This window comes from Miniopterus schreibersii, assembly GCF_964146895.1.
Source record: "Miniopterus schreibersii genome assembly, chromosome: 6".
Lineage (NCBI taxonomy): Eukaryota > Metazoa > Chordata > Mammalia > Chiroptera > Miniopteridae > Miniopterus > Miniopterus schreibersii.
In genome coordinates, this window is record NC_138107.1 from 67173012 (window position 1) to 67195640 (window position 22629).

Genomic DNA, 22629 nt, shown 5'->3' on the forward strand with positions numbered 1-22629 from the left:
TAGACATTTCCAGAAAATCAACTATTTTCCAAGCAGATTTCTAAGTCTGAACCTATTCAATGGAACACAATTCCGTAAGTGAAAGCTGTGATGTCACATAACTAGAAATAGCTTTGACATTTGCAATTACAAGTCTGTCTTTCTTTTTTGGATATATCGTCAGTACTCTCAGAGCTAAAAGGGAGCTTGGAGATCACTTAGCTGAATTCCTTCATTTTTCAAATGAACAAACCTGAAACACAACAACAAATACAGACTAAGGGTGCAACTTGATGCCTAGGTTGCTAGCCTAGAGCCCTTCTTAATGTAACACAGAACTTCTTTATATTAAAGATCGATAATCGAACAAAATTTTCTGAGGTATTAAATTTTTTGTAGTAAGTACTATTGGATATTCACTCTTTAAATGAGCCCAGCAATTAACTGATTTGTGAAAGAAAGAAGTTATTTAAAATAGACACACCAGACAGTGCTCTCCACAATTTTATAAGCGTCTCTCAACTTCATCTGAGAGAAAGAACATTCTTTCTTGTTGACAGAAAGTAATGTATCATGGGTCCTAATTTTCTCATTTTCTTAATGCTATGGAACCATTTAATCATTTTGTAAATTGCCATAATAATTCTCTCCTTGATTTCTCTCTCTGAAAATAGCAGTTATCCTTCATCTACTAATTTCAATGGTTTTCAAATATTGCTGCCTGCTCTGGGTTTCAGGGATGACTTCTAGCTGCTTCAGTTACTCAGACCCCGCCAGCAGCACCCTGTCTGACTTACTCAGATGCCTCTAGATCTGAGGAACCGTGGAGTTGAGCATTTTCAGGATCTGCATGTCAGCTCTGTGGTATAATGACTGATGTCAGCACAAACTTTGCCAAACATCTCTCATCACTACTAGTTATATCCCACTCCAAACTATGGGGCTCGCTCTCTCTTTCTGGAGCACACCCCCTTTCACATATTTGCAGTATGGATGCAACAATATGACAATCATTTTCTCTTCCTAAAGTGCCACTGCTGCAATGGACAAAAATAACTTATTACCGTTATCACTGCCCGATGGGGGGGGGGGGGTAAAGAAGAGATGAGAAGTTTCACTAACTGCTTTGAATGCATGTAATCCGCTCTCATTGTCCAAAACTATTCTATTCTTCTGGCTTGACTCACTCTCTTAAACTCCTGGTTATCCAAACTGCCTGGAACTTGAATGTTTTCTGGAGAAAAAATAAGCAAATGTTGACTTCTATGCTGAGCCTATGGTTTTTAACTTGCTTTAGTCTTAGGCCCTGGAAATCATTGGCAGCCACAGGCTTCTGTGAGTGTTGCTTTCTTGATTTAAAAAAAAAAAAAAAAAAAAAGGGAGGGGTACTATGTTGTACAAAATAGGCCATGGCATGCTTTCCATAAGCTGCTAGGACAGTTGAGGGAATGTAAGACTCAGCCAGGCAAGTAAACACACATTTAATAGCACGGTAACATGGATCAGGAAAAAGTTCTAAAGCCTAGCGTCAAGAGAGAAAGAATACACTCGCCGTTTATTTAATGTTTTCCTTATGTTTCCTCAGAGCAGCTCTTATTCCTTGACAAGCTTTTCCTGCCCACTGCATCTAGTACTTCTTTTCTGGGATGGCTCAAGCACTACAGCTTCTCACTTCACTTGTTTATTTATTTACACTGCCATTCCCATTCTCATCCAAACTAACATATGTCTGCACAACACACAGTGGAAAGTAAATGTCTTTCTTCATGTTTATTTCCCTGAAGTTGTTCACCAAATTGCTTTTTTACATCCCTTTTGCAATCTCATTCCATCCGGTTCAAGGATCCCGGATTAGAATGGCCTTCTCTGGAGTCCTTTTCAAAGGGAGCCTCCCACAGCCTTCAAATCCCCCACATTTTATGGTGCAGATATTCAGGATCTGAGGTATTAAATGAGAAGGAAAGCAAAGCTGAGTGTGAGAGGCATAGAAAAATAAAAGAGCTTCTTTTTTTGGATAATCATTATTGGAATTGTCCTATTATCTGTAAATTTTTTGATTCAAAATGATGAACTCAGTCATTTGCAACTCAATAATATGCAAAAGATAAAGGAGGGGAATGGGTTTGTGCTTGTGTGTGTGTGAGAGAGAGAGAGAGAGAGAGACAGAAAATTCAGTTCCACTCCAGAAAGAAACAAATTCAAATGAGAATCCTTAAAAAATAAGCCAAAAATCATAATCTCGATGGACTTCTGATAATTGTCTTCCCCGTACTATAAAACCTAAAGAAAACTATTACTACCTTTGAAATTGCAATACAGGTGTGCAAAGTAATAAATGATATTTAATTAAGAGTTAGCATGGAAAGGACAGTCTCTCAGATTCTAATTTTTAGCACCTTAGCAAGAATTCATATTTTATGTTCCATTCCTTTTGCACCCAGGCCATTTCACCTCCCCCACCCTCACTTCTGGGATGTATAAACAGCCACACCATCAAGGATCTCAGAGACACACAACAATTTGAAACATCGCAAGCTTGCAACATGGGGTGGACGGGGGCAATAATCTTTTTCTCTCCTCTCATTTATCAACACGTAAGTTGAAGGCAATTCAGTAATACGGGTCACAAATGGAGGAAAGAGAGAGGAATACAAATCTGACTTGTTTTTCTCCAAGGCTTTAGCTATTTTCTAAACCTCAATTATTTACGCATAAAAATTAAAAAGGTATCTATGACTCAGGGACTTTTTCAAAGTGACCTCTCAGAAGTTTGGGGCCGTGTAAAACTGTAATGCTGCACAGTGTGGTCCTGCAGATATTCCATTGCAATACTTAGGGCAGGTCTGTAATAAAATCACTTTGGGGGCTTGTGACTTTCAACTAAAATTCTTCTGCAGTAATTACTGGAAGCTCATGGACTTGTGCTACCGCCGAAAGGAGGTGGGTAGCTTACCAATGACTAATAACAGCCAGGGTTCACCCCTGGGTGGACCAGCGAACCTCTTTTCCCGCTGCCCTGGGGCCCCTACCTGCGCTGGGAGCAGAAGGAAGTAGTAGACCCTCCCCTCCTCCCCCAATACCAGGAAAAATCTTTCCAAATGTCATCCCCAGTCCCCAAGATGAGAAGCCAAATTGCACAACCGATCTTCTCAAGAAGATTGGGAGGCTGAGGGTGAGAGAGCGCCGCGCAAGGGCAAGTGACTGCGAGGGAGCCGCTGGAGGGGAGGAGGAATCTCCCAGGGCCGCAGCCAGGCTCGGTTTGGAAGAAAACCGCAGCGTAATTGAATTTCCAAAGGGACTGACCTGAGCGCGCCCACCTCTGTGTCTCACCCCCTCCGGTCAGGTCACCCGCGACCGAGGTGACCGCCAGCGACCACTGAGCTTCCTCCAGACCACCCGCCCTGCGCCCAACTGCAGCTACTTTTATTGAGAGGAAGGGAGAAAAGCGACAGAGGAGAGGCTCCAAAAAACCGGGAAGCTGTCGGCCGCCAGAAACCCTCCGCAGCTGCCAAGCGGTCAAGGGGCGAGCGGCCGGGGGCAGCGGCTGCGCGCGCCCGGGGGCGCGGCGAGCGGACGCGGCGCGTTCGGCGGGGAGAGCGGGGTGCGCGCAGCCGGAGACCTGGGCGACCCGCGGGGCTGCGGGCAGGGCGCGCGGGGTCTCTCGCCGCCCCCCACCCCCCCGCACCTCCGGCCTCACACTGCCGGGCCCAGCGCGCCCACCTCTCCGGGTGAAAGCTACCCTTTGGGGGCTCTACTCCGCTCGCAGCGCCTCCCCAGCTCCCCCCGGCTGCTGTTCTCCCGCCTCCTTTGCAGCGTCCAGAGATGCTCCGCCGCAGACCCGGGACCCCTTAGGCGCCTCTTCCCGTCCCTCTGCCAAATCTCAACGCCTGTACTTTTCCAGCTCCCTCTTTCCCTCTTGAAATTGAAAGTTATTGAGGTCGCTCAGGGTTGTTGCTCCAGCAGTTTCCTTCCCCGCCCCCGAGCTCCCCCCGCCCCCCGCAGCCATACCCCCTCCTCCGCCCTCGCCCCGTCTTTCCCTCCCTCCCTCCCTTCCTCCCTCCTCCCCTCTGGGGTTCTCCTGGCAGCCCAGCCCAACTGGAGCGGCTCCTGCTCGCGAAAGGCACACGCAGCTCGGGGTCTCTCCGCCGCCCCTTGGCCATGGCCGCGGTGCCCACGGCGCCCGCTCCCCCGCGCTCCCCGGGCCTCCGCCTCTGCCGCCGCAGCCGCCGCCGCCTCTGAGCCGCGGGCCGCCGCCCGCCCGGATCCCGCCGCGGCCGCCCAGCCGCGCACCATGCTACCTGCGGCCGCCCCGGCGAGGCCGCGCGCTGCTCCCGGAACCCCGCTCGCCCGCGGCGCTGACAGCCACCCTCGCGGAGCCGCCGCGCTTCAGGGCTCGGACTCTTGGAAAGTACAATAGTTGGTGTCCCTCTCCGCCCGGCCCGCTGCGTGTGCCCTCCGGCACGCCCGTCGGATCCGCGTGACGTCCGCCGCGGGGCTCTCTCCGCGTCCCCGCCGCACGCCCAACACCTACGTCTATTTCTAAAACATTCACTATAACTAACAATCAAAAGAAAACGGAGAAAAGGAAGGGAAACATTACTGGGTTACTATGCACTTGCGACTGATTCCTTGGTTTTTTATCATTTTGAACTTTATGGAATACATCGGCAGCCAACACGCCTCGCGGGGAAGGCGCCAGCGGAGAAGTAAGTGCAGGCTCTTTACGCGTTTGCTCCCTCCCGCCGCGTTCACCTGTCGGGTCGCCCGGCCGGGCGGAGACGGCGCCCGCCGCGGGGACCCTCCCGCCCCGCGCCCCGCGCCCCGCGCCTCCCAAGGAGGTAACAGTTGCGGCTCCGGTGTGGACGGTGTCCCTCCCTCCTTCCTCTCCACGTCCCTCCGTGACCCCGCGAACGCGCGCGTGCCGGAGCCCGAGCGGGGCGTCCCGGGTGCTAATGAGTCTCCCGCCCCCGTGTAACTTCGGGTTCTCGGAAAAGTTCGGTCCCTCGTTTGAGCAGCTCTAGGGGTTCATGCTTTTCTTTCGAGACTCCGACGGGGGGCCTCGAATCCCAGGGATGCCCTTGACCACTGAGGAAGCGTCAGGGGAGGTGCGCTCACCCTGGCGCCCGGTCACCTCGCGTCGCCACCTCGCGTGGGGAGGCCTGGCTGGGCTCCACCGGGGCGCTGGGCTGCCACGAGCCCGCGGGGCAGCCAGGGGACCTTGGACCGAGCGCCCGCGCGGCCGCTGCCCCTCGCCACGCGCGCGAGTGGAGCAGGAGGCTGGAGAGGCGCTCGGGTCCGCGGGTCCGCGCGCTCCAGAGCCGCTCGCAGCCCCAGCCCCAGGCCGCGAGGACCTCGGGACCGGCCGCTGACAGCCGGTTTCCAGTTACAACCTTGCCTGCCACGCGTGAACGGGTTCACCATCTCAGGCCCTTCAAGCGGGTCCCCTGGGGCAGACACATACGGAGGGTGGGGTTCCCCCGAAAGACTCGAGCTCGCCTCTCGCTGTCTGCTACCCCGACTCCTGTTACTCGGAAGGCTGGCTCGCGGGAGCTTCTTTAGATGGGGTCCCAGCTGGGACTGGATGGGCGCCCCCCGCACCCTCAGTCCAGGTTAGCGAAAGCGGAGTCTTCCCGAGATGAGAGGGCAGACGCTAGACTGTCACCTCCCCTGCCCGGGCCGCGCGGCGCGCCCGCCGCTCTGAAGTCTGCGCCCCGGGCGGCAGCGCCCTGGGAACCCGCAGAGCCGGGGCGACCCCAGCGTTGGTGCGGGGGCGCTGCCGCGGAGGCGGAGGCAGCGGCCGCCCGGGACTCTGGGGGCGCAGAGGGTGATGCTATTGCCTTGGCCTCTCAGACCTCCGGGGCCGGGGAGCCAAAGACGCTTGACGCCCCCGATCGCGCGCGGGAAGCCCTCCTAGCGCCTCGGGACACGCGCGGCGCCGCGCGGGGGACGCGGCCCCGGCTTGCGTGAGATGGAGATGAAGTAACCGCTTCCCCGCCGCTGTTTGTCTCTGCCCTACCCCCGGACTGAAGGGTCCCCTGAAAGCTGCCTTTGTGCCGCTCGCCTCGAGCAGACAAGGTTTGATTCACCTGAAAATTGCCTTTTCAAAACGCGGCTGGGCCGGAGCGCCGGGGGCTCGGGTCCGGCCTCGCCGCCCCTAGGATCGCGTGGCAGGGGGCAGGAGGACCTGAGCTAAACATGTCACGGCATCCGATTTATTATTCTTGGCTTCTGAGTGGTTTATATTCTTGTAACTCCTCCAGCCACCCTTTCACTCAAGCCCCGCGCTCCCGCCTGGCGCCCCCCCCGCCCCGGCCCCCGCCCAGCCCCCGCCCCAGCCTCCCCGCCTGGCGGTGTCCTGCGGGGGATTTGAGTCGCAGGTCCTCGGGAACGAGGGCGCCGGGCACGAGCGCAGCCTCCTGCTTTGCTGTCGCTCTTTCATCCGGCGCCCACCCGGACCCCCAAAGTCCACGCCCTCCTTCACCCCACTGAGGACCCGCGGGGCTAGAAGGCGCGCGGTTGCTGGGGCGGGACAGGGACCTGAGTGTCAGTGTTTTAAGAATCTCCGGTTGCAGTTTTGGGGCCCCTGATTCTGAAAGAAGAGACGGGAGAGAAAGTTGGTCACCCGTTCGTTCCCGCCTCCCTCGGCGAGCACCGCGGTGCGGGAAGCGGCCGGGCGAGGCTGCGCCGAGGCTGCGGGGAGCTGCGGGCAGCGCACCTCCGGGAGGCGCCCGCAGAGGAAGAGCGGAGCCAGAAGGCAACGCTGTTGACCTGCCGTAGTCGTCTCAAGGCCAAGTCAAAGGCGCCCTCCGGGTGCGCAGCGGGGATGAGAGAGGGAGTGGGTGGGCTGGGCTCAAATTCCAGTGACCCCGTGGGAGCGGGGCGGCGGCGAGCCCCCAGCCGCGGGTGCTCCCGGCTCCCCGCCCCGAGCGCGCCTGCGCCCGGGTTTGCCGGTGCAACCCTGGGAGAGGGGCGACCCCTTGCGTCCTCCGCGGAGACGCGCCAGGTTCTCCTGGCAGGTGCAGTAGGTTTGGGGTTTTTCTTAGAATGGAGAACGGGTGGAGGGTGAGGAGAGATCTTTGTCATGTGTACAGAAACTCGGGGCCCAATTGCATGTGCACATACTCATTTCTTTAAAAATCTCTGGAAGAATATAAAGGACTTTTTCTCAAATAAAGACTAGGAAGGTGGTGTTGTTTTTTTTTAATGAAAAATAAGGTAATAGTCAAAGGTGTTTTAGAAAGAAGTGGTGTCTCCCGTTTTTCAAAGAGACAACTAAAGTGAATATTTAAAAGTATCCCTTCTAGCCTATAGTTAAATAGCTTCACTTTCCTAAACTGTTAAACTCTTAACTAAAGATAGGAGAGAGAGAAAATTGAGGTGTAAGAACTTAGTGGTCTTTTGAATATTTTAATAGAAAAGTGTCTTGCACAAAAATATATTCATTTGTAGTGGTAAATGTCAAGTTTTAGGAACCATGACTAATCATCAGATATAGCAAATTAAGCCATATCAGGTATTTCCCCGCTCCCCTAAAGCAGCTGCTAGACGATTTTCTCTATGTTGTTGCAAACTAATGATCTTGTTTCCTCTTATAAAAGAAACATTTTACACAGGAGGTTTTATACTTTAAAAAATATATATTGACTTATGGGTTGATAAATACACAATAACTTTTTTACCTATTTGGATTCCTATCCAGTTCCTAGAGATGACTAAATTGAATTCATTCACGGTAAAAATGAAATGCAATCGTTATTTTTAAATTCCTAGGCAGCCATGTTTTCGGAGACAAGCTTTAGCTTTAAGTACAGTATGCTAAATCAAGAACCTGGAACCCAGCTTTTAATTCCTTTCCAGCTCAGCCTTTGCAACTTAGTACAATCAGCTTCTGAATTTCAGCTTATCTGCTAATAAAATTAATAGTCGAATTTGCCATGATAATAATAACCACAATACCTTACTATCACACCACATGTTCACTTGAATTATGCATTTGAGCCCCTAACTAGCCACTTGATCTAAAGAGGGAGGCATTAATATTCCCATTTTACAGAGAATGAACCCAGGAAACAGAGGCTAAGTAACCTATACAAAGCCATACAGCTAGTAAGTGTAACTTGTCCCCTGCTATTTCTATGATATGCTGATTCATGTGCGAGAGATGTCAGACGTGTTAAGTAATAAATCTTATGGTCTCCAGACCATCACTTATCCAATATGTTTGGAGAATAAGCTGTTCTGGTTGACTGGAAATTTTTGAAATGAAATTTGTATGTATTATACATTAATGACCAATGTCAAAGAATTAATTACCAAATAATAATAATAGTGGAGCTTGTTAAATATAAGATAATATTATTTGATTATTCAGAAGAAATTGTAGGATCATATTATGACAGAAGACTATTGTTAGAAACATCAGTCACCACCATAGTATTTTTTTCGATGCCATATATTAATTGGATTTTAATTTTTTAGATTTTAGATAAATATAAGATTTGATAAGCCATCATATGCATAATAATTACAAAGTACCCATTGCACAGTTTATAAAACTCTTGACTCTTTCATAAAGGTGTTTTAAATAAAGGAGTAAGAATACAAGGGAAATATTTTTAATGATAATAAAATAAAAACCAATTTATTGGAATATACTGGTTATTGCTCATGACATTGTTTCAGATGTTGAGCCATTTGAGATTCTGATTTGCTCTTGGTGATTACACTATAATCTTGGAAAATAACAAGTTAATAAGGTGGGGAAATCTTTTATTTTGCTATGCATTTTGAAATATTACTTTTGAATGAAAGTATGGTTTGGATATTGGCTACAATGCATCTTCTCACTTTTCTATTTTGTTATCAGTTCACCTTGTTTTTGAGAGAAATTTAGTAGATGGAGACGTGAAAAAAATTTGCTGGAGAAAGTATATTCTACAACATAATGTCATGTGATATCTGTGTGAATCACAAATTCAAACTCTTAGACAGTAATGGCAACATCTAAATATAAGCAAAACGCTTTTATTTTTGTGAACCCTAATTTAATGATCATTAGACAATCAGAATTGTATCTTAAAATATCCCTTCGCTATACTATTTTAATTCATTTATACTTCAATAGAAGGATTTTACCAAGAACATTAAGAATGAAAATTTTTAGTCCCAAGTTATTCTATGTAAAGTCATTGAGAACATAAGAATGAGTGTGAAATTGATTTAATGTCATCATTTCAATCTTACTTAAAGCATGAAATATGAACAGTATTTCAATTTGTAAGTAGGTAAGTTTTGCTAACTCATTTCTCCATTAAATATTTCCCTAGCACTTAATATTCTACAAATTAAGTCCCCAGAAAGCTATTAATGAAAATTACAGCATGTAGTTAAATTTGATTTTCAAGTTATTATGGGGGGGACCCTTGCCACACTACTACAAAACAAATTTATTAGTCAACTGATCATTTTAGACTATTTGAATCTGAACAGAGATCTTCAAATTGCTACTAACAGTCTAAAATATAAGTGATTAATCTTTCTTAATGCAAAAGTTTTCTAATTCTATGTAATGATGGTAGAATACTATGTGGGGTAGTCAGACCCTATGTAGAGTTAAGACCAAATTATCCTTCTGCAGTTATTAGAATGAACTATCAAAAATAAAACTATTCTACCTATAAGCGATTTACTCTTTATCTCCCCTTTATCTCCATCCAAATGCTTCATTTTGGACACTGTGCTAACCTCGCTCCCCACTTCCTTACTATTCACTCCCCTCACCCTACCCCCAAATCCTTTTCCAAGTAGTGAATTCTTGAAATGCCATCAGAGTGGGTATTATGTTTCATGAAATGTAAGAATCAACTTTGGTTACCGTTAGGAAAACATCATTCAGTTTTGAGAGTATGGTAAGGATCATGCAAGACAGTGTGTTGAAATTATATGTTTTACTTGGTTAGGACTATTTCTTCTCTGAACAGTGCATTGTGCACTGGCATTCTTTTGAGAATGACCATTTGAAAGAGTGTTGAATCATAAATTATATAGATTTTTTTTTTTGCCTTGCTTTTATTTTGAAGAATAATGTGGAATTGTGAATTTTTTTCTTAAGGTTGAAAATGATTAGATTATCTTAAAATTTACTATCTGGTGGACAGCCTAGTAAATTTGAAATACTTTGCAATTTATACCTTAACAAAATTATATAGAATATAAAATATACATCTGTAGAAGATGCTGCCCATTTTTTCTATTTATTTAATCCTACCCATCAGATCTTCCCATTAAGGACTATTACTAGCATTTTGATTAAAGTACTCAACCAACAATACTGAAAAGAGTAGGCTATTCCACTCTCAAGAACTGTGGCAGCGAAGAAAATCTAAGTGCCCTTGAGGGCTAAGCAATCTCATTTTCTGCTCCAAAGGAGTTTCAGCAACATGAAACTTTTAAGCAAATTACCTTAATTCTTTTTACATGTGAAACATTTGAATAATTTCAAAATCTTATTTTTACAAATAGGGTTACAGGTGTCTCTTATCTGATAAAAGCATTTCTGCCTTATATGTAATCTTGACAAGGGACCTAGTTACCAACTTCTGTCACTAAAATTCTTCTGGAAGTTTCTCAGAGAAAACTGGTACTGAAAGATATGATTGCCCAATTAAACATATATTTTATAGCTGTCTTTATGCCTCATACAAAAATCTAATCCAGTATTCAACACTCTCCTTTATTAAGGTTCCATCTGACCTTTGAGAATTTGATGAATAACAAACATCATGAGTTCATGGTAGAGAAGGAGACCCCCAGTGCATGTTGGGAAAAGCAGACTGGGCTCTAGATCCAGCACTGCTAATAGCTGAGTAACCCGGCCAAGTCCCTTTGCCACACTAGGTTGCAGTTCCTCATCTTTGAAATGAGATGGTTGGTTAAAAATTTAGATCTAAATGATTCCTATAGTCTCTTCAACTTCTAGTCTTTGGGGAAAAGAGCATAAGTCATGACTAGGGAGTTAAACAGCCCTTCTCAACTTAGCTGTCTTATTCTACTAAGTTTAGTGGATAAAGGTTAAAAATGAAAGCAAATATAAATATTCATTTATTATAAGTAAATTCATCATATAAAGATTAGTCAGTAACTTACCCAAGTACATAATGAATTAATTATGATACTTCCCACCCTTCACAATTTCTAGTAGTGCCTGAAGACATTAGCCACAGCGCCAATCAGTGTACTAGGTCTTCAGCAGGTCCCTCTTGTCCCTGGGCTTAATTAGTCACAGGGATCTGGTCTGAAACATCAACTAGAGAGATGCCTTAGAACTCCCCTGCCATGACAGGCTTTCAGAAGTGGCCTGTGCTGGGGTGAAAGTGGTAATTACAATGGCCCAGGTTTAGGGTAATAAGGCACTGGGCTATGACAGTTACTAATTGAGCAAGAGAACACATACAGCACATAATTTATATTGTGAACAGATCCAGAGGTCTTGGCAACAAATTAGATATTAAGGGAAAAGAGGAAGTGGGCCATATTTGGCACTAAAGTTTGGAGTATAAAGACTCCGGTCGGTGTGAATGGAAAAACAATGGAGAGAAATGATAAGATGGGAAGGTAGGAGAAGACTATTTGGTAAGAAACTTATTTTTCTTTTGAGTCATTTTTACTTGAGGGCCACTATGGCATTTAGTAATTGCAAATCAAAGTTTCAGAGTGTCAAGGACTGAAGATAAGTATTTTGGAGTCACTGACTTAAAAGAGATAGTCGAACACACGAGACAAAATCTAGCGGTGCCTTGTTTGTTATTAAAAGTGTTTGCAGTGCTGACACTGATTCTCACCCTTATTGGTAGCATCAAAATAAGATGAATTACATTAACATACTTTATCTGTTTTAAAGAGCCCAATATATCATTCCCAACTGTGATTTCTCATTTTTATATATGGTACTCTCTGTATTATATGAGAATGGTGACTGGCATTGTGAGCTGCAATTTGAACTTGCCAAATCACTGAACTGAAGATCATACCTGGAAGTCTCATTACTGCGGAACTATATTACTTTGCCACAGATCATAGGAAACTTGTAAAACTTTATGGTAAAGAAAGATAAGTTTCCTTAAGATGTCAAAATGATATGATATTTTTTATATCATTTCATTTAAATCTAGCATGTACTCATAACAGTGCCATTCTATGTTCAAGTACATTTCTCTACAAAGTGTGCTCTCTCAAAATAAAAGATAGACTTCTCAGGACGGACTGAAACCGGAGGGAGCCCAGTCGAGCCCCCGGTGTGTGGGTTACGGCTGCCACATCCCCACCGAGCCAGGGAGCAGCCGCCCCTCCGCCCCACGCCCTCCCTTTCTCCCATTCCAGTCGAACCTTCTGCAGCAGAAGCAGGTTCTACTTCCCAGTGTGTCTATTCCCTTGGTTCTCTTCTGAGGCCTTGGCAGGAGCCTGGGATTGGATTTAGTTACCTTAAAACACATTTCTAAAATGAATACACAATAATGCAACGCACTATATTCACTCCCAAAAAAATTGTCCTCAGAAAACTAGCTGGTAAGCATATTTATAATTATACCCCAATACAAAGCACATTCCTGAGAGTAAGTGGTAAAGCAGCCCCCATTTTATAACCACATAATACAAACCACCACCACACAATTAAAATAACAGAATTTGTGAGCCGCCTATTTTAGAACACTGTTTTCTTAACATAGGCTTGATAAGCTGGTAAGAAAAAGAGCAGCTGCTTTCTCACTGTTATGTTTTCCTCTCATACAAAGGGGCCTCACGGGTCTGAACACAGTCGTCTCGACCAAGGCTGTCATATAAGGAGAGGCGGTGTCAGTCACATCTTGCGGAGAAGAGGCAAAATATTGTGCCAAAGTGTGTAAATGCTCCATGGCAAACTATAGCTCCCTTGTTCTCTAAGCCACTGTTACATCCACATACATTTTACCTTCATATGCATTTATATTTACTTTCTGAAGTGAGCGTTGCGAGAATGGCTGTTATTGAAGTAGCTGCTGTGTTGTAACCATCTGCGGGTGCCAGCCCCTGTGCTTTACGTTTTTGCAAATATTCTCTCACTTTAGGCCTCACACTCACCCCGCGAGGAAGGTGCCAGTGGTCCCAAGTTAGCTGCTCCCGATCGGCCGGTGACGATGTGGCGCCCCGGGCTGCCAGCCCAGGCTTGACCCGTGTCCTCCCCTGATGTCTGGTCACCTTAGCTATTGGGACGGGGAGAGAGGCCGTCACAGAAGCGCTTGCTCAGACCTCACCTTATTTTTTCTTTCCCTTGCTCTGCTCATTAGTTCTTCCTCCACACTTAACAAGCCACAGGTCTTTCTCAAACATTTACTGTAGAGGTTACTGCTGGAATTCTCTCCCACAGCTTTCTCTTCTTTACCCTTTCCTCTCTTTCGTTAAACCTGCCCTAGGAATGATCTTACACATAAAAAGTCGCTGATTTTTTTCATTGGGACAATAGAATAGCAGAGCTGACATGAAATGCTCCAATACTGCTCTTCCCGTCCACGGTGTGCATGTCCAAGAGAGGATTAGCTTCAGCATGAGGATGTGGGTAAAGTCTATAATTTTGCAGTTAAATATCAAAATCTGTCTATGTAATTTACAACCACAACAGATATTTCACTGGCTAGTTCTTGTTATTCAGAAAAGTTATCTTTATGGCGCTTCATAAAATCTGTTATTTATGTTACTTTTACCATGAGCGTTAACAGTAACCTCCACTCCGAATTTTTGTTTTATGGGCCTTTGTACAGTGATTTTTGACCCCGATTTCAAATTAAAATCACCTGGGGATCTTTTAAAAAAGGCAAATCAATGCCAGACTCCACCCTCAACAAAATGAGACAATCTCTGGGGCTGGGGCCCAGACATCTGTATTTTCAAAAGTAGTCCTGGTGATTCTGATGCGCAGCCAAGACTGAGAACTACTGTTGGATCCTTATTATGAGAATACCACTGCTGAGTAACTTGAAAACGGTGCCAGTTCACGAGGGTTAGATAGATGAAAAAGCCTTGCGTGGAGTGTGATACGAGATGAGATACATGTCATTCGAACAGGTAGTCGTGTAAAATATAAAGAAGTTTGATAGTTTATCAATAGAGTATCGTTAACTTTGTGACACTGACCAGTGCAGACAAGACTAGCTGACAGAGAATTGTCTCAGCCAAAGACTCTAAGAAAAGAGAGCGAGTGCACACAGTAGGACCAATAGTGAGTTTAACAGCTACCTGCTTCATAGAGTAAGAGCACCGCTGCTGGGGGAGGTGCAATATTGGCTGAGCCTGCTTGATGCTGACTCTATACATCATGGGTGAGTGAGGCAGTAAATGGGATGGGAGGTGGGGTATAAACCATATGAAAAAGGTTTTTCAAAGCTACTTCATAATAACCAAATGTTTTATGTTTTACCTGATGGCTGGTAATGTGCCTAGAGTCCTCTTTGTTTTTAGAAAAACGTAATGGATAGAGAACTGCTTAAAAAGAAGTAAACATCCCATTTTTTATAGTTTCTGCAATTCCTGACCAACTTTAGATCAACTACTGGTGATCAGTAAAACTGCTATAAATAGCATAGTTTTAACTCTATCTTAATGGGTTAAGTTTTGTGGTAGATTGTTTGTTTGTGAACTTACTGTTTTAATTTCTCTCCTAATGTGCTCTTCTTTGGGTGGTTATCTTCATTACATCTTGTTTATTATTTTTCCTGGTCCAGGAAGGATTTTCAAACCTTGTCACAAACCAGGGAAAGCTCCATGTGTAGTGAGGTGGAAGCCTAGGCTTCCTGTCAGACTTAACTTTGCTTGTTAAGGGGGCTTCTTGAGAGAATTTGGGTTCTAGTGAGTCACCAGGCCAAATCCCAATAACCACAATTGCCAAAAGTAATTAGATTGAGGAAAGCCAGGCTGCCTGGGAGGAGGTCATCGCAGCACACTTGAGCCATTGCTCCGTGGTCAGACCTAGTTACTTGTCCCTGAGGACTGAGAACAATCACGAGTTACAGCGAGAAGAAAATCCACCAGAAAACAGTGCTTTCCACGACTTTTTCCCCCTCAATAGGTTATTCACCCTAACCATGAAAGAGATGGAAATACGTCACTGGTATTCCTACGCAGTTCATGTCACCAGCATCATATAAACCACCTTGTCTGCCTGCGTGAGCACAAACACACACGTACAGAGCTCCCGCTGTCATCATTCCAACTTCTCCCCCTCCCTTCCTGAGTAGATAAAGGAACCCAAGGAATTTAGTTTATGTCTTTGTAAAAGAGGTGTCTGATTAGGATGGAAAGGGAAGGGAAGGGACTCTTATAAACATCCTAAGGTCAATTTACATATAGTATTACTGAATTAACCCCTGGAAATAAGAAAATAGTAGTATAATACACCAGGACTGGAGTTCTAAAATCTCTAGAGCTAGGAAAAGAGTAAACTTATGACTTCTTGTACTTAAAAGAATACCAGGTTGAAACATGGCACTGTAAGTAACTAAGTAGAAATTATCAAAAACTAAGCAGTGCTCTAATTTTAAACATTTAGTATGTTAGAAATTAGAAGAATGTTAAACCTTCCTATAGGCAAATATTCAAGTAGCATGAATATATCTAAATAACTTAAGCGAAAGTTCGCCTTTAAAACTATTGGCATTGCCTCAAATACCCAAAATAGAGATTCTGTCACTTGATGTGATGGATCGTTAATGGAACAAAGACACAGAGCTTCCACTGATCATATTCTTAGTGTGGTAAGTTTCACATTCTTTTATGACTCAGAATGACTTCAGTATATTTCAGTTTCCTTATGACCTTAGACCAGCGATTTTCAACTGGTGTGCCTCAAGAGTTTTTAAAACACGCAATACCTGGCTATTTAGTCAGGGGCACTGACCTCTTTTTCCGTAGATTGTCAAATTATAAAAAATGGCAATAGCTGTCTGGTATGAACGAATCAAAATTACACCTATCTTTTTTTTACCAGATTGGCAAAAAATATATTTTTTGACGTGCTGCAGAATTTTGGTAATTATGTGTGCCATGAGATGAAAAAGTTTGAAAATCACTAGCTCTCTTTGTCTGAACGTGTGGATAGGTGATAGTGCTTATTTTAAATTCACTGACAGGCAGGCAGGCAGATTCACTTTCTGGCCAGCTTTCTCTGGGAACTGGCAATCTCCAGCTAATATTTGGCAGATAAACCCTGACCGTGTGCACTGTGCACACCAAAGAGTTATCATAACCTGTTGTCAATATATTACCAATCTAATGGAAACGTTCGATTTTCTTTGGTCTTGAATTTGACCATAAGATAATTTAAGAATAGAGGAATCCTAATTTTTGGAATACTAGCAGCAAAACTGTTACCTGTGTTTACCTATATCCCTACCCTTTGATGGCATGTAGTTTCTGCCATGAAATACAAAAGATATAGATGAATGCTGAGGTGGCCACAAACTAAATGAACACATACTGAGCAGCTGAATATTTCTTTCTTACAGAATTCAGTTTTATATTCCAATTTATGACTAGTTTGTTGATCTAAGTCTAAAAGGACCCTCACTATTTTTTGGTAATAAGACATAAAGCCCAAAGGTGGTATCCTCAGCCCCTCTGACCTCAGTTCACCTACTCATTTCATGCCATCTTCAAAATGGTAACTCAGCCCCCTCCACAAGGACTAATATAATTTAAAAGGGGCAGTCTCTCTCTCCTATAGCACATTTCTAACACCTCCATCCAACTTTCTGTCTAGAGCTTGATGTAGATCCAACCTTTTAACATAGATCAGTGGGATTCCCTTGGAAGCCAGTTAGGCTTGTAGCAGGACCATGAGGATGCATCCTGGGCCCTAGTATAGTCAACATGTGTCATCCACTCAGCACTGAGCTCAGGACCCAGCCCTGAATCATGTGTGTGTTCAGACTTGTGAGTATTACATGCCCACACCTCAGAATTTAATTTCTGAGACAATAAGGAGAGGGTCAAGAAGAGGTGCTCCAAACCATTTCAGGTTACCGCTATCATTTTCAGCACCCATGTGGACATCTCACATTGCCTCTGAACTTAATATATTGCCCATACTATGTACATGGAGAGTTTACAATCCCAGGAAACTTCATGTAATACATTTTAACCGAACTACTTAAATCACTGGCTGTGGGGCAGAAGTGCTATCATTCATCAAATAACACACTTCAAATGAAAATTGCCAGGATTTTCCAGTGCAGGATATTTTCTCCACCCTTCCTAGCCCAAACTCACTACCTTACCCACTCCCCACATTCTAAACCACTGCTCAGATGAATTGAACAGTGGTAATTTTAGAATCTTCCAAAGAAAAAACAAACACACAGATAGCCGAGTTAATTTATAAAACACGGCTGCATTTATCTTGGCAGATTTCAGGCTTCTCCTTCCTAACCTCGCACGCTGACTCTCACTGTGCAGCTCAAGGAAGGAACAAGTCATTTCTGTATATTAAGCACCTCGAGGACCATTGCACAGAATAAGTTTGGTGTTATTCACACTTCTTGAGCAAGTTTCTTTCCTCAGATACAATTTATTTACTAGGTCTCTGAAGCCTAAAATAATCCCTTTAAACCTGAGGAAATTGGAGAGTCATTTTTATAAGAGCAATAAATGAAAGTGGCTGTTCAGATACTTTCCTCGAACTCGTCTGCAGGCTGAAGTACCTTTTTGTTCATGCAAACCCTTGATATTCCAGCAAGCTGCTCCCTAAAGTTCTAAGGCTGCTTAATATTAGATGACCACGGGCCAGGCCTCTCCCCTCCCCACGCACCAGCTCCCTGCTCCTGGGAGTATGCCAGCAATTTTGCAGGATTCATCCTGACAACTGCTTAGGTATAAATATTTAGAGAAATCCTTCCATTAGAGATTAAACACAGTGTAACTGTTCATAAATGATAGATCTTATTAACGTTTGCAACAGCAGCCGTCAAGCTCTCTGATGAGCAGATTCCAATACTGTACGCTGAGGGAAAGACTACGGGAAAAAGTCACGACAAGGATGCCCTGGGCTGAATGTAATCTGAACCACAAAATACTATTTTAAGTTATGACAGAGGCGTCACGTTTTAATGTGCACAGGGTGTAGGGGAAGTGAGTTCATTTACATTGCAAATAGCAGAAGTTTGCTTCTGGCATTGTAATGGTTTTAAAATGGTGAGAGGCAATTACTGATCTTTTTATCACTGTGTCCGTTCAAATGCAGCTCTTACTGATTTCTCACCCAAAGAGGAAACACATCTGAGATCCTGTCTGATGTAAGGTCTGGTTCTTATCTTGTTATTCAAGAGCTATTAAAAGAGATAACGGCCGGGCTCTAGTGCTTATAGCAAATGCCATTTGTTTAAATAGGGGGGGTACCCTGGCGTCAAGGGGGACGCTCACCGGCCTCCCATTCCGTGCTTTGCAGTCTGCGTGGCATTTTCAGGTGCTTATTATATCCTAGCAATTTAAAGCATCAGAGACTTCACTGGCAGAATTTCAAATTAATTCTACGCTATTAATGATGACTGTGTTACCTGAGTAGAACAAGCGTCCACCCTTTAGTTATCGTTTTACCATTTAAAGATGTTAAAATATCTATAATGGGATTTTACTTCTGCTTGAAACATATAATGACAATTGTTCACTGCTGAGTCTCCAGTTAAGCCCACTTGAATCCTGTATTCATTCATGGTTTAGCAAAGAAAATTTTTATAAAAAAATTATTTAAGGGAAATGAAAGGGAAACCATAAACCTCATCACAGGAGAATAACACCTTTCTAATTGGCTTAGAATCGAGATCTTCTTGAGTTTGGACTGCAGTTAGAGAAATCCCACATTAGGGGGCAGGTGGAGTGATTTTTAATTAACACTCTGCTGTATAGTTTAATCAAATCATTTAGTCTGATATTCAGGTGTGTCCACTATAAAATGGGACTCATAATCTTTTATTTACCTGAAAGCAGGAGATTGATCTCGAAGACCCTCCAACAGTAAGATCAAAGAGCTTTTCCTTTTTCTTCTGTAGCATGCTCTAACCTTAAGTAGTTGCCAAAACTTCAAGAATGCAGAGTTAGGGCTTAAATTAAAAAGCATAAATTTCTCTTTGCACTTTTATGGATGGTTCAGAAAGCTAACAAGTGAAAAATAAGTTCTGTTGGGGGGAAAATCTTGGGAAAAATTGAAATTAAAACAGCATAAATTCATTCATTCAACAGCTGTTTACTGAACATGTAGTATGTGCTGGAATTACAAAACTGAGAAAACACAAATGAAACCTACCCTTGGAGCCTGTCACACTGGTGAAGAAAAGAAAATATAAGCCAGAATTAAATATTTGGCTTAAGAACATTAAAACTGTTAGGTACTCTTTATAAGCTGTATAACATTTTTTAAAGACTTGTTTAAATAGAATTCAAAGTTAATTAGTTTACAAATGAGCCTAATGCACACCCAGATTATTCTCTGGAAAACAAAGATACTAGACAGCGTAGGGATGAAGCAGGAAGGTGGAAGGAAGATCAACTGAAAACACTGGAATTTATTGGACCTCCCAGTATTTTCTTGCCTGAAAATTTATGACTGATGAACGGGCGTCATCATTTAGCATGACGTTTGTGACAATCATAGGAAGCATGCTATGCGCACTGTAAACGTAGTTGGCATTGTTAGGTAAAGCTTGTAATGGAGTGGCTTCGTTTGGCTGAGCTAATTTCCATTTTTAGCACATTGACTAATTTCTATAGTTGAACTTTCACACTAGTTCATTAAGTGGAATTACTTTTACCAAACAAACATTAAAATGTTTCCTATTTAAAAATAGTGCATTTTTGTCCATCTCTCCGAAGCATTTTTCAAATCTTTTTTCTCTTCGTTTTATTGTTTCCATCACCACTTACCCCCCATCCCCTTCGAGCTCCCCCACCCCCTTCCCGCCTGCAGGCACCACACCGTTGCCCAGGCCCATGAGTTGTTCTTTCATGTTAAACCCTTGGCCACTACGTGGAACAACTCTGACCTACTTAAAGCACCAATTTGGCAAACACATGTCAACAAGCTATTTGGATTTCTTATGTAAGTCTGTTGATATGATATTTCCTAACATCAATTGATAGCTTCAAAGATGTCAGTTGCCAGACTTCAGAGTCTTGAAAATAACATGATCCTGTTCTTTTCTGTATGTTATTACTTATTTGTGAAGACCTTTGAGTAAAGAAAGGTAACTATCAGGTATTTTTATATGTTATCTCATGGAAGCCTTACAGTGATCTCACGGTACGTAGCCAGAAATGGGCGCGCTAAGGTATACCCAGATCTTCCGACGTAGTGCCCAGCTTTCCCCACTGCACCCTGCTGCTCAGGGAGCCTGTTCAGTGAGAATGCCAGAGGGTTGAAGGATGGACAGTTCTCTTTCTGCAGCTCACAGTGAACTAAGGGCTCCGTAGACAAAAGGTGAGGGCGAGAGAGTACGCCAGGCCCATCGACAGCAGGGCTTGCTTGGGAAGGGCAACGAGAAGCCTTTAAACTGTTTTGAAACCGGAGCCTGATAAGATCACAACTATTGTTCTTAAAAGGTCACTCTAATTGCTGAATGGTAGCAGCAGTCCTGGTAGGAAATGGAAAGTTAGCTCCGTTAATTAAAGGGGTAGAGCCCAAAGGGTGATAGGAGATGGGGGTGAGGAGGGCTCCTCGACTTCTGGCTTTAATAACTGGATGGTGCCATTTAGTGAAATAGAAAATATTAGAAAAAGAACATGTGTGGATTAGGTGTTCAACGTGTTTTCATAGTTAGGAAGAGTTGGGGGAGTAAGGTATACAGCGTGATCCCCTCATATTACTTTAGAGCAAAAAGAGAGGCCAGAGAAGTTACTTGACTGAAGTCACTTCGCAGTGGAGCGAAGCACAGAAACACGTCTTGTGGCCATTCGGTAACACCGAACACCGCAGGGCAGGCGGACGGCTCAAGGACTGACATTCCAGAGAAGTGATCTGTGGGGCTTCTGGCAATCTGATTTCTAATTTAATTAATGCTTGTTTCAAAGAGATCTATCTGTTCACCGGATGAAGATTTATTTCACCATCTCTTTATTTCCCTACTCTATGAGATCCAAATCTTAAAAAGTTACTATAACCTGTTGCCCTAGTAAAGCATAACTCATGCTAGGGCACAATTTAAAAAACACACACAAAACAACAGTTACATATACTCTCATCAAATACAAATGTCAGTTTTCTCATCAAATGAGTTCTTATTCTATTCCTGGGAATGGTTAGGTTCGACTCGGGCCCTGAGTTGATAAAGCATCATTATACCCATTATTAACAATAACATATCACTATGATTTTATAGAGCTTATTTGATTTTTTTCAATACCCTTGTGAAATGGGCAGAATAGGTTTTACCATTCTCATTTTACAGATAAAGCTCCAAGACATTAAGTGACTTGTATAGTATCACAAAGCTAGTAAGGGGCAGAACTCAGCCTCAAATTTCTTATAGGGGCATATTTTTGTTTTACTAGAAGTTCATAGCTTCTGCTGCATTACCGCTATCCCACTTATCTCCTGTGAAGTTCCTACTATTAGTATAATTTCTTGGGGTTTGCCATTAACAGCATGTAAAGCAGAGAAAATCTTTGTTCAGATGAGGTTATTCTTACTGGCTGACAAGGTGAATTGGTGGATCTTTAAGGGCCTATCCCATTTGTACCGATGTGTGAGCCCATCACGGAAAGAAGGGGATAGGAGGGATAGGGTGCCAGATAAACTATTTTAAAGACTAAGCAAAAATGTTTTCAAATCTAAGATTACAATTTTAAATTCATGGCTCCCCTAATAGTCCTTAGAAGCTAAAATAATTTTTTAAAAGAGACTCATAGTGATATATTATTTTGTAAAATTATTAAGGAAAAAACTTTTCCATTTTGTTATTTCATTGTGTGTCTCAGCATTTTTGAATTAGGATCCTCAAATAAGCTCCCTAATTAAAATTGATCAGTGAGCTTTTTGGTGATGCAGAGTGTCCAAAGCAACATGCCTATTCGGGTTATGATAGAAAATGAGCCATGTTGGATCTTTCTGTAACAAAGGGCTTGGCTCTGTAGTCTCCATGTAGAATGATCCTTTATAATGGACCACAGCAAAATTTGTTTTATCCTGTGGGGAAAAGAGAAAATGAGAGGAATTACTGTCAGGTGTCTCTACTCCTAGGCTGGGCAATTTTCATGACTAGCTTTCCAGGTCCTGTGTACACAGTGAACACTTAGCCAGAACTCAACATGTGATCAGGTCAGATCAATCACAGAATGATCTCACATAGCGGAAAACATAATGGGGCATTGCTGCGTTAAGGAATTAAGTTTCACTCCTGCATTCTAGCTCTTCTTGACTTTGGAAAACTCTTAGATTCCAGACCTAACTTCGTGCGTCCTCAGGTGTGGTGGTTGAACTGCTGGGTTGGAAGCATCCCCCCAACTTTGTTTTCTGAGCTCCTGTAACACATGAACAACTTCTCCTAAAATGTCATCACCTTTCGAAACAGTGATGTTTTCTTCACAGTAGATTTCTTAACCTGCTGCTTATGTTTTGTCTTAACCTTTTCTCCCCTC

The 22629-nt window shown here is 43.7% G+C and overlaps 1 protein-coding gene across 1 annotated transcript in view; it reads left to right on the forward strand.

The window, feature by feature from the left end:
* Positions 1–3829: 3829 nt before the first annotated feature.
* RSPO3 (R-spondin 3) overlaps positions 3830–22629 on the forward strand; it is a 75515-nt gene continuing 56715 nt past the window's right edge. Inside the window, exon 1 of the mRNA XM_081139596.1 lies at positions 3830–4685. Within this exon, the coding sequence (XP_080995722.1) occupies positions 4589–4685 (97 nt within the window). The 5' untranslated portion in view covers positions 3830–4588. The remainder of the gene's footprint in view (positions 4686–22629) is intronic.